The sequence below is a fragment of the Penaeus vannamei genome, chromosome 38 (assembly GCF_042767895.1).
Source record: "Penaeus vannamei isolate JL-2024 chromosome 38, ASM4276789v1, whole genome shotgun sequence".
Classification (NCBI taxonomy): domain Eukaryota; kingdom Metazoa; phylum Arthropoda; class Malacostraca; order Decapoda; family Penaeidae; genus Penaeus; species Penaeus vannamei.
The window spans coordinates 24,789,099-24,801,598 of record NC_091586.1 but is presented as its reverse complement, the minus strand read 5'-3'; the positions used below and the strand labels follow the sequence as shown (position 1 = coordinate 24,801,598).

Genomic DNA, 12,500 nt, shown 5'->3' with positions numbered 1-12,500 from the left:
CATCATTTTTATCCACCTCCCCCCTCCCCCCCTCCCCCCCCTCCTCCCCCCCTCTCTTTGTTGCAGACGGCGCTGACCACGATGCAAGGCGAGCTGCAGCAGATGAAGGATTCCTCGGTCCACCAGCGGCGCAGGATGAACGAGATGCTGTTCTCCCTCCTGTCGGATCTCGGCGAGGTCGGGAACGTGGTCGGGGGCACGGCCGGGGAGCTGTCGGTCAAGGTAGGTCGGGGTGATGGGGGAGGGGTGGAAGGGGGGTTGGGAAGGGGTTAGGTGGGGGGTTGGGTGGGTGGGTTGGAGGGAGGTTGGGTGGGTTGGGTGGGGTTGGAGGGTTGGGTGAAGGGGGGAGTAGAGGGGGGTTTGAGAGGGAGTGAGGGAAGAGGGAGGTCGGGAACGTGGTCGGGGGCACGGCCGGGGAGCTGTCGGTCAAGGTAGGTCGGGGTCGGGGGTGGAAGGGGGTTGGGAAGGGGTTAGGTGGGGGGGTTGGGTGGGTGGGTTGGAGGGAGGTTGGGTGGGTTGGGTGGGGTTGGGAGGGTTGGTGAAGGGGGGAGTAGAGGGGGGTTTGAGAGGGAGTGAGGGAAGAGGGAGGTCGGGAACGTGGTCGGGGGCACGGCCGGGAGCTGTCGGTCAAGGTAGGTCGGGGTTGGGGTGGGTTGAAGGCGGGTGGAGGGGGTTGGGAGGGGGGCACGGCCGGGGAGCTGTCGGTGAAGGTAGGTCGGGGGGAAGGGAGTGGAAGGGGGGTTTGGAGGGAGTCGGGAACGTGGTCGGGGGCACGGCCGGGGAGCTGTCGGTCAAGGTAGGTCGGGGGGTGGGTGGGGGGAAGGGTGGAAGGGGTGGGTTTGGGGGAGGGAGGGGAGGTCAGGGAACGTGGTCGGGGGCACGGCCGGGGAGCTGTCGGTCAAGGTAGGTCGGGGTGGGGGGGTGGAAGGGGAGGGTGGAGGGTGGAAGGGGGTTTGGGAAGGGTTGGGGGTGGGTGGGAGTGGGTTGGGTTGGGTAGAGGGAGGTTGGGAGGGTTTGGGGTGGAAGGGGGTTGGGAGGGGTTGGGTAGGTTGGGAGGGTTGGGTAGGTTGGGAGGGGTAGAGGGTGGTTGGGAGTGAGGGAAGAGGGGGGTCAGGGAACGTGGTCAGGGGAACGGCCGGGAGCTGTCGGGGTGGGGAGGGTGGAAGAGGGGGTTTGGGGAGGGTTGGGTGGGGGGAGGGGGCAATGGCCGGGAGCTGTCGGTGAAGGTAGGTGGGGGTGGAAGGGGGTTGGGGAGGGTTGGGAGGGGGAGGGGGCACGGCCTGGGGAGCTGTCGGTGAAGGTAGGTCGGGGGGGGTGGAAGGGGGGTTGGGGAGGGTTGGGAGGGGGGAGGGGGCACGGCCAGGGAGCTGTCGGTGAAGGTAGGTCAGGGTCAGGGTGGAAGGGGAGGGTTGGGAGGGTTGGGAGGGAGGGGGAAGGGAGGGGTAGAGGGGGGTCAGGGAACGTGGTCGGGGGCACGGCCGGGGAGCTGTCGGTGAAGGTAGGTCGGGGGTGGGTGGAAGGGGGGTAGGGTTGGGAAGGGTGGTGGGGGGTGGGAGTGGGGGTGGAAGGGGGGGTTGGGAGGCTGGGAGGGTTGGGAAGGGGGTTGGGAGGGTTTGGAGTGGGGGAGAGGGGTAGAGATGGGTTGGGAGAGGTGGGAGTGGGGGGTAGAGGGGGTTGGGAGGGTTGGGTGGGTGGAAGGGGGTTGGGAGGGTGGATGGGTAGAGGGGGTGGAGGGGGTTGGGAAGGGTTGGGTGGGTGGAGGGGGTTGGGAGTGGGGTAGAGGGGGAGGGTTGGGTGGAAGGGGGGTAGGGCTGGGTTGGGAGGGTGGAAAGGGGGTAGAGGGTGCTTGGGAGGGAGGGAGGGTTAGGTGGGTGGGGTAGAGGGGGGATGGGAAGGGTTGGGTTGGGTGGAGGGGGGTTGGGAGGGTTGGTTGGTGTGGATTGATGTGGATGAAGTGGTTGATGCAGTTGCTGAATCTTATCATATGATAAATTTTCAGAGTATTGTTACATATTTCAGTAAATATACCTGTATTTATATGTACAAATCACAATATTTTATCCATACCTCCTTAAATGTCCAATGTATTTACTGATATTTAAAATTCATATCTATCCTTCAATCTCCGAGATGCATACTAATGATTAAATTCCAGGATGATTTTATAAAATCTGCATTCATTAATTTCCAATATACGAATTAATGTTTAAACTTCCATGATGTTTTATTCATGTATCCCATTAAATATCCATAATGTATACCAATATCTATATATAATTCAAAAATATATATAAATAACAGTATATATAACTCAGTAATATATATAATTCAATAATATGTATAAATACCAATATGTATAATTCAATAATATATATGTAGATACTTTACCTTTAATATATTGATATCTAAACGCCAAATTTCAAAATTCACATAGATAAGAGACACTTTACACATAATTTACTGACATCCAAACGCCAAATTTTAGAATTCATGCAATAAAGGATACTTTACATTTAATATACTGATTTCCGCCAAATTTCAGAATTCACGTAGATAACAGATATTTTACACTTAATAAACTGATATCCAAATGCCAGATATCAGAATTCACGTAGATAATAAATGCTTAACACTTAATATACTTATTTCCAAACGCCAAATTTCAAAATTCACGTAAATAACAGATACTTTATACTTAATATACTCATATCCAAACGCCAACTTTTAGAATTCACGTACACAATAAATAATTTACATGTGATTTTCTATTATACAAACGCCAACTCTCAGAATTCACATAGATAAGCTACTTTACACTTAATATACTAACACCCAAACACCAAATTATAGAATTTATGCAAATAAAGGCTACTTTACATTTAATATACTGACACCCAAACACCAACTTACAAAATCCACATAGATAACAGACACACTTTACACTCAATATACTAACTCCCCAACGCCAACTTTCAGAATTCCGGCGACCCCAATAAACTGGAGGAGGAATTCACGATGGCGCGGCTGTACGTGTCCAAGATGAAGAGCGAGGTGCGGAATCTGGTTCAGCGGTGCAGCACCTTGGAGAATTTCCAGGTACATTTTTTTTTTTTTTTTTTTTTTTTTGTGAAAGACTTGATTTGTTGGTGTTTGATGCAGTTATTGTTGATTTTTTTTTTTTTTTAGATTTAGTTTGTTGGTGTTTGCTGCTGTTATTGTTTATTTGTTATTTTTGTTTTTTGTTGTTGTTTTTTATTTGTTTTAGATTTAGTTTGTTGGTTTTTGCTGCTGTTATTGTTTATTTGTTTATTTGTTGTTGTTGTTTGATTTTTATTTTTTTTAGATTTAATTTGTTGGTATTTGCTACTGTTAGTGTTTATTTGTTTATTTGTTATTTTTGTTTGTTTTTATTTTTTTAGATTTAATTTGTTGGTATTTGCTACTGTTATTGTTGATTTGTTTATTTGTTTATTGTTCTTGTTTTTTCAGGCTTTAATTTGTTAATATTTGCTACTGTTATTTTTTTTTCAAACTTTAATTTGTTAATATTTGCTATTGTTATTATTAATTTATTTGTTATTGTTGTTGTTTGTTTATCTTTTTCAAGCTTTATTTTGTTGATATTTAATGTCGTTATCATTTATTTACTTTTTATTATTTATTTGTTTATTTGTTATTATTTTTTCCAAGATTTGATTTGTTAATATTTGCTATTGTTATCATTTATTTATTTGTTATTGTTATTTATTTTTTCAAGCTTAATATGGTTGATATTTAATGTCGCTATTATTATTTATTTGTTATTATGTTTTAATATGGTTGATATTTAATATTGTTGTTATCATTTATTTATTTGTTATTATTTATTAATTTATTTGTTATTTTTTTCAAGATTTAATTTGTTAATTTTTGCTATTGTTATCATTCATTAATTTGTTATTATTTTTTTCCAAGATTTAATTTGTTAATATTTGCTATTGTTATATATTTATTTGTTATTATTTATTTGTTTATTTTTTTCAAGCTTTAATTTGTTAATATTTGCTATTGTTATCATTCATTTCTTTGTTATTATTTATTTACTTATTTATTACTCTTTTTTTCCAAGCTTTAATTTGTTAATATTTGCTATCGTTATCATTTCTGTATTTGTTATTATTTAATTGTTATTTTTTCAAGCTTTAATTTGTTAACATTTGCTCTCGTTATCATCCACTTCTTTGTCATTATCGTTGCTTCCCCCCCCCCCCCCCCAACAGGGCGACTGCAACAAGAAGATTGACGACTACGAGAAGGAGCTGAGTGAGTGCCGTCTCCTCATCAGCCAGCATGAGGCCAGAATGAAGACGCTGCAGGAGTCCATGCATGAGGTGGAGGTCCGGAAGAGGCAGCTGGAGGAACAGGTGGGTGTGAGAGGTGAGGGAGGGGGGAGGGGGGTGTGAGGGGAGGTGTGAGGGGGATGGGTGGGGTGGGGGAGGGGGGAGGGTTAGGGGAGGGATGGGGTGAGGGAGGGGGTTGGGGAAGAGGGGAGGGGGAGGGGATTGTGTAAGGGAGAGGTGGTGGTGGAGGTCCGGAAGAGGCAGCTGGAGGAACAGGTGGGTGTGAGAGGGGGGATGGGAGTGGGTGGGGGTGAGGGTGGAGGGGGGAGGGAGGGGTGGGTGGGGTTGGGGGTTGGGAGGGGATGGGGTGGGAAGGGGGGAGGGGGAGGGGAGGGGGTGGGGTGGGGGGAGGGGATGGGATGGGGAGGAGGGGGAGGGATGGGATGGGTGGGTGAGGGATGGGGGGGTGGGGAAGGGAGGGGTGGGTGGGTTGGAGGTTGGGGAGGGGTGGAAGGGTGGGGGAGGAGGGGTGAGGGGAGGGTGGGGGGGATGGGGTGGGATGGTGGGAGGGGGAGTGGGGAGGGGGGATTGGAGGAGGGGGAGGAACAGGTGGGTGTGAGGGGGAGGGAAGGGGGAGGAGGGAGGAACAGGTGGGTGTGAGGGGTGAGGGAGATGAGGGGAGGGAGGTTTGGGGGTGGAGGAGGGGTAGAAGGGAGGAGGGGAGGGAGGAGATGAGGGAGGAAGGTCCGGGTGTGGGTAGTAAAAGGAGATGAGGTAGGGAGGGTGGGGTGTGAGGGAAGATGAGGCAGGGAGGGTGGGATGTGAGAGAGGGTGGGGGAGGGATAGTTAGGATGAGGGCAGGGAATGTTAGAGTGAGGAGAAAGTAAGGATAAGGAAGATAAAGATAGAGAGAGAGTGAAAGAGGGTTATGAGGGTGAGAAAGATTTAGGAGGACGAGGATAAAAGGAGGGAGAGTTGGTAAGATGAGGTAAAATGAGGGAGGAGGGAAAAGGGAGGACGAGAGAGTCAGGAAAATGAGATGAGGGAGGAGGGAGAGGGAAGATGAGAAATGAAGGAACGTGAGTGAAGAGAAAAATGAGGGGGGGGGGTAGGGCAGAATGAGGAAGGATGCTAGTGGAGGTCCGGAAGACTTAGCAGGAGGAATAGCAAAGTATGAGGGAGGGAGAATGAGGAAAATCAGGAAAGGAGAATGAGGAAAATCAGGAAAGGAGAATAAGAAAAAAATAAGGGAGAATGAGAGAAAATAAGGCAGGGAGAATGAGGAAAATATGAGGGAGGGAGAATGAGGAAAAATGAGGGAGAGAGGGTGAAAGTGAGGGAGTATGAGGGAAAGTGGAGGAAGAGGAAAGCGAGGGAGAAGGAGTACAAAGAAGAATGAGGGAGGATAAATACGAAGGAAAATGAGAGAAGTAAAAAAAAAAAATGAAAAAAAGGAGGGAAGGAATGAGGGAAACAATTATTTTCATTAAGGGAAGTAATCCGAACATTTCTCTCTTTGTATATATACATTTTTTTCTTCATATGCGAATAAATGTTTATAAACACTAATGCAAATAACATTAATTTTTCTCGGAAATTCGTTAATCTTATCAACATAATTTTTAGACTTTTATTATAAATCCCATGAATCGGTTTAGAATTTTTTTTCTTTTTTTTAGTATTCTTGGAAACTATAATCCTAATTACTCGGAAACTTATTAATCTCATCAACATATTTATTAAGCTTTTATGTTTTTTTTTGTTTTTTTTTTGTTTTTTTGCATTTTTGGAAAGTCTATTCCTAATTACTCGTTAGAAATTTAAGAAAGAAATAATAAATAGATTGTCTGTCCCTTGCATTCATATGATAGTATGTAATAAGGATAGATTAAGCTTGTATGCCATTTAGTTAGTAAATAAATACATATAGAAATGGATGAGTCAGTAATAGTGTGAATAGATGGTTAGATTAATTGATAGATACATAGAGAGAAAGGAGGAGAAAGAGAGGGTGAAGGAGAAGGAGAGAGAGAGAGAGAGAAAAAGAGAGAAAAGATAGATAGATAGACACCTTTAACACACTACAGATCCCCTCAGCACCCCCCCCCCAACACCCACAATACCCCCACCCCCCCCCCCCTCAAAAAAAAACTTCAAGACTTTAAGAGAGGAAGAAAGAGAAAGAGAGAATGAGAAAGATAGAGAGATTGATAAAAGATGGGTAGAGAGACACCTTTAAACACACTCCAGATCCCCATCAGCACCCCACCCCCCCTACCCAAAAAAAAACAACAAAAAAATCCCTCCAATCCCCCTCCTCCACACACACCCCTCTTCATCCTCCTCCTTCCTCCTACAGGTCGACACCCTGACGGAGGACGTGACGAGGCTCAAAGCGGCCGAGGGACTGTCCGTGTCCGAGGGCGAGTCGAAGGAGGCCCTTGAGAAGCAGATGGAGACCCACCGCGACCTCCACCAGAAGCAGGTCGTGCAGCTGCGGCAGGAGATCAACCAGAAGCAGGCGCTCATCGAGGACCTGAAGGAGTAGGTCGTCGGGGCAGGGCGTCGCGGTTGAAGGGGTGGTGGGGTGGGGTATGGGGGGTGTTGGGGGGGTCGAGTTTGGCTTGGCGTTTTTATTGTTATTGTTGTTGTTATTGTCATTCTTCTTCTTCTTCATCTTCTACTTTTTGGTTTGGTGGCGTTTTTATTGTTATTATTATTATTGTTGTTATTTTCCCTCTTCTTCTTCTTCTTCCTCTTTTTGGTTTCGTATTTTTCCTGATTGTTTATTCTTGGTTTTCTGTCTTATCATATTTACGTCTTATTGTGTCTGTTGCTTCTCTTTCTTTTTCTGCAGATTTTTTTGCTTCTTCTTTTGCCTCTATCTGTTCTTCTTCTTCTTCTTCTTCTTCTGCTCATTCTTCTCTTGCTTCTACTTATTCTACTTCTCCTTATTCTACTTCTTCTTCTTCCTCTTCTTCTTCATTTTCTGCTACGACTTCTCTCTCTCTCTCTCTCTCTCTCTCTCTCTCTCTCTCTCTCTCTCTCTCTCTCTCTCTCTCTCTCTCTCTCTCTCTCTCTCTCTCTCTCTCTCTCTCCCTTACTCTCTCCCTTACTTTCTCTCTCCCTTACTCTCTCCCTTTCTCTCTCTCTCTCTCTCTCTCTCTCTCTCTCTCTCTCTCTCTCTCTCTCTCTCTCTCTCTCTCTCTCTCTCTCTCTTCCTCTCTCTCTCTCTCTCTCTCTCTCTCTCTCTCTCTCTCTCTCTCACTTTCATTTCATTTTTTATCAATTTCTACCATTTATTCGTTTTTTTCTTATTGCTTATCTCTGTCAGTTTGTAATTTACGCTTTCTTATTTATTCTCTGTCTCTTTCTCTATCCCTTTCTCTGTAGATATTTTGTCCTAATATTTCTACTTGTTCGTATTCTGCTTTGAATGTTTCTTGTCGAAAATAATATGCTTTAATATATTAATTCTATATTATATATTTTATTTTGGATAAACGTCAATTATTGAATATGATAATGAAATGAATTTTAAAGAATGTTGTTTAATCTTCTCATCATATATTGGTATTAATATTAACATTGTTATAAATATTGTCATTAATTATCTCTGTTATTGCTATTGTTGTCATTATTATTTTGATCATCATTACAGTTGTTATTATATTGATATTGTTGTCATTGTAATAGTCGTACAATCATTATTATTCCGTAATTATTATTAGGATTGGTATTTATTTTAATCTGTATTACTAATCATGGTTCTCTCTCTCTTTCTCTCTGTCTCCCCACCTCCTCTTTCTCCCTTCTTCATTCACCCCTCTCTTTACCTCTTACCCTCCTCCCTCCTCCTCCTCCACCATCTCCCCCCCCCCTCTTTACACCTCCCCACCTACCCCTTCTCCTCCTCCTCCATTCCCCCTCCCCTCTCCACCTCCCTCCCCCTCTCCATCTCCACCAACCAACCCCTCCTCCTCCCCCCTCTCCCCCACCCAACCCTCCACCTCCCCCTCCACCTCCTCCTCCTCCTCTTCCCCCTCCACCTCCTTCTCCTCCTCCTCCATTCCCCCTCCCCTCTCCTCCATCCCCCCTCTCTACCCCCACCCCACCCTTCCTCCTCCTCCACCATCTCCCCCTCCTCCCCCTCCACCTCCTCCCTCTCCACCATCTCTCCCCCTCTCCCTCCACCCACCCATCCACCCACCTCCTCCTCCACCTCCCTCCACCTCCTCCCCTCTCCACCATCTCTCCCCCTCTCCACCAACCCACCCCTCCCTCCCTCTCCACCTCCACCTCCACCCACCTCCTCCTCCTCCCCCCCTCCTCCTCCTCCACCTCCCTCCCCCATCTCCCCCTCCACCTCCCCCTCCACCTCCCTCCTCCACTTCCCTCCCCCATCTCCCCCTCCACCTCCCCCCTCTCCACCTCCTCCACCTCCCCCTCCCCCTCTCTACCCCCTCCACCTCCTCCCCCACCCAACCCTCCCCCTCCTTCTCCCTCCTCCACCTTCCTCCTCCACCTCCTCCCCTCTCCACCATCTCTCCCCCTCTCCACCATCTCTCCCCCTTTCTACCCCCACCTACCCCTCTCCACCTCCTCCCTCTCCACCTTCCTCCTCCACCTCCTCCACCTTCCCCCTCCACCTCCCTCCTCCACCTTCCTCCCCCACCTCCCCCTCCACCTTCCTCCTCCAACAGTCAAAACCAGAAGCTGACCCTCGAACTCGACCAGCTGCGCGGCGAACACAACAAACTCAAGGTGGAGGAAGCCGAGAAGAGCACAAGACTCCACGAACTCATGTGAGTATGACAAAGAAAACGGGATTTGACAGTTGGTTGAATTTTTGAATTTTTTCCCGCCATTTTTTGAATTTTTCTTTTAGTTTTTTAGTTTTTTGTTTTTTTGTTTTGTTTTTTTTTGGTTGGTGGGGGAGGGGTGAGGGTGGAGGGTAAGGGTGTAATTATTATTTGTTTTTATTATTTCTTTAATTTGTTTTTTGTTATTTTTTGTTTTTTGTTTTAAGTTCGTCGTCGTTTCGTTGTTGTTGTTGTTGTTATCATTTGCTGCTGTGTGTGTAGTTATATATATTTTTTAATCTAATATGATTTAATCTCTTTTATTTTCACAATTGGGTATGTTCATATAAACAAAATATTCCATACGCAGGTTTTTCTCACTTAAAAAAAATAATTCGAACGTTTTAATCATTTTGGTTCTATGAATTACATAAAAAAATCGGTTTGAATATTTTTGTATAGTTGATGGACTCTCGAGACAATTAAAAAATAAATATTGAGAACTAAAAATTAAAAAGTACGATTGGGTTGCTGTAAGACAAAAAAAAAAAAAAAAAAAAAAAAAAAAAAAAGACAGAGAGAGAGAGAAGATAATAATAAAAATAAAAGATAATGATAATGATGATAATTTCTTATCTCTCGTGTATTCTTTCGTTTACTACTTTGTTTTTTTTTACATCATTCGATTCTCATTTTATCATTCTTTCATTTATTGTTATTTTCAATCTCAGAATTATTCCGATTTTCTCATTCTCTCATCTACGTAATTATCACACTCTCTCTGTGACTCGTTTATTTCCATTCTTTAAATTATTTTGTATATATTCTTTCAGTTATTCTTCAGTTTTCATTCTTTAAAAAAAATCAAAATTCTCTTTATCATATTTGTCATATTTACTTATTTATTCAATTTTTTTCTTATTCTCTCAATTTACTCATTTCTTCTCATTTTCCTTTCCCATTTCCTTCAAAAATAATAATAGGAAAATGAAAAAAAAATATAGAAAAATTAAAAAGTTAAAAAAAAGGAAAAAAACAACAACATAAAAACAAAAAAACAATATAGAAAAAAACAAAAAAACGAAATAAAATATATAAATAAACATAAAAACGAAATTAAGCATAGAAAAAAAAACATTACAAAAAATAATGAACAAAAAAATTAAAATCAATTCAAAGTCCACCAAATACAGGATGACAAAACCACCTCATCCCAAGCTGGCAACGTTGCAGCACCTCGCCTTGCAGATTGCACCGTCTGTTGCATGGCCCTCCTTGCACGACTTGTCCGATTCGCTGCCCTTCTCTCTGACTTCGTCTTCGTCTTCGTTTTGTTTGTTTGTTTGTTTGGAGGAGGAAAGTGTCAAGGAGTTGGTGTGTCTTTCTTGAGGTATTTCGTTTTGTTTTTTGTTTTTCTTCGAGTTTTTTTTGTTTGTTTGTTCTTTCTTTCTTTGTCTATTTTGTTATTTGTTTGTCTTTTCTTTCTTTATCTATTTATGCTTTTGTTTTTATGTATTTTAGTTGTTTTTTTTCTTCTTTTTCTTTGTTCGTGTCTTTGTTGTTGTTGTTTTTGAGTTTTTTGTTAGTTTGCTCTTTCTTTCTTTGTCTATTTATGTTTTATTTGTTTTTTTTTAGTTCTTTTTTCTTCTCTTTCTTTGTGTCTTCTGTTTTGTTCTTATTTTTGGTTTTGTGCTGTTTCTGTTGCTTTTTTCTTGTTTTCTTATGTACTTTTGCAAATATTCTTGTTCCACTTAATTCATATTTCATTGTATTTTTTCTTGTTATTCCTCTCATGCTTATCATTTCTCTTTTCTCTACTTCTTTCCTTCTCATTCTCCCTTTCTTATTCCATCTTTTCCTCTTCCTATATTCGCTCTTGTATTTTTTTCTTTATTTTTGTCTTCGTCGTCTCTTTTTCTTTCTATTTTTCCGCCTTCCGTTTTTTTTTATTGTTATTATTCTGCTTCCATTATCCTCTCATTCTCTTCTTCCTCTTCTTCTTCTTCTTCTTCTTCTTCTTTCATTTTCTCTCCCTTTTCTCTTTTTCTCTTTTCCTCCTCCTCCTCCACCTCCTCTGTTTTTCCTCTTTCGCCTTTTGTAAAAAAAAAAAAAAAAAAAAAAAAAAAAAAAAAAAAAGAATAAGTAACAAAAAAGAAATAAATCAGCAAAGTAAATTGTATTTCGTTTGTTTATTTATTTTTTGTTTTGTTTAAATGCATTTTGTATTTTCTCTCGCGCGTCAGAGAGTAATCAGTATGGTAAAAAAAATATATATAAAGGTTTTGATTCCTTATAGGTAATAGATATATAGGTTTGGATTCCTTATAGGCACTAGATACATAGGTTTTGATTCCTTTGTCGAAATCCTGTTTTGTAGATTGTCTTTTGTTTTGTTTTCTTATTGTTTTCCTTATTGCTAGCACGACTGTTATTACTTGTGCTATTTTTATTGTTATTATTATTATTATTATTGTTTATTATTATTATTATTATTATTATTATTGTTATTATTACTGTAATCATCACTGGTGTTATCATTATCGTTACCATTGTCATTATTATCATGGTTATAGTTATCATTATCATTATCATCGTCATAACCATCATAATCATTTTTTTAAATATTTTCGTGAAAAAGCCATTCGTTTTGTGACATGGCTGGGTATGTACCGGAGCTTATGAACGTCAATTTTGAACGTAAAATCACTCGATGAACGTTGCTTTTGAACAGGGAATCAGATGATCGTTATTTACGAATTTAAGATCACATGGACGTTATTTTTGAACGTAAGATCGATTGATGAACGTTATTTATGAACAAGGGATCAGTTGAACGTTATTTACGAATTTAAGATCACGTGAACGTTACTTTTGAACGTAATGAACGTTTCCTTTGAAAATAAGGTCAAATGTTCAACGTTACTGTTAAATTTTTAAACGTGATGTTATTTGATGAACCTTACTTCTGAACATTCACATAAAAATCACTTTTTTAATACAGTGAACATTATTTTTGAACGAGAGGTCATTTAAGACTTCATTTTTGAACGTAAGGTCACCGGTGAACTTTTGAACATGATGTCACATAAATATCACCTGTCAAAAGTGAGGTCACACAAGCAGAACTTTTGAACATAATATGAACATGGTGAACATAACTTTCGGGCGCCATATCACACAAACATAACTTTTGAACATATGAACACACTGACCGCTTAGTTTTGAATCTGTTATCGCCTTAATATAACTTTTTACACGTAAAATTAGAGGATAAATATTATTTTTCGCGTGAGATTTACGAAGCATAAGGGGGGGGGGGGGCGTCCCGTGTCTATATTTAAGGCGATGACGTCATCAGGTCAAAGTTCAAAGGTCACAG

At 42.1% G+C, this 12,500-nt stretch overlaps 1 protein-coding gene across 5 annotated transcripts in view; it reads left to right on the top strand.

Moving 5' to 3' along the window:
• Positions 1 to 12,500, top strand: part of LOC113811870 (kinesin heavy chain) — a 75,398-nt gene that overhangs the window by 32,450 nt on the left and 30,448 nt on the right. For all 5 annotated transcript variants that reach the window (XM_070116269.1, XM_070116267.1, XM_070116266.1 and 2 more), the window contains exons 11-15: positions 67 to 222; positions 2,977 to 3,096; positions 4,260 to 4,403; positions 6,679 to 6,863; positions 9,023 to 9,124. In XM_070116269.1, the coding sequence (XP_069972370.1) occupies positions 67 to 222; positions 2,977 to 3,096; positions 4,260 to 4,403; positions 6,679 to 6,863; positions 9,023 to 9,124 (707 nt within the window). The remainder of the gene's footprint in view (positions 1 to 66; positions 223 to 2,976; positions 3,097 to 4,259; positions 4,404 to 6,678; positions 6,864 to 9,022; positions 9,125 to 12,500) is intronic.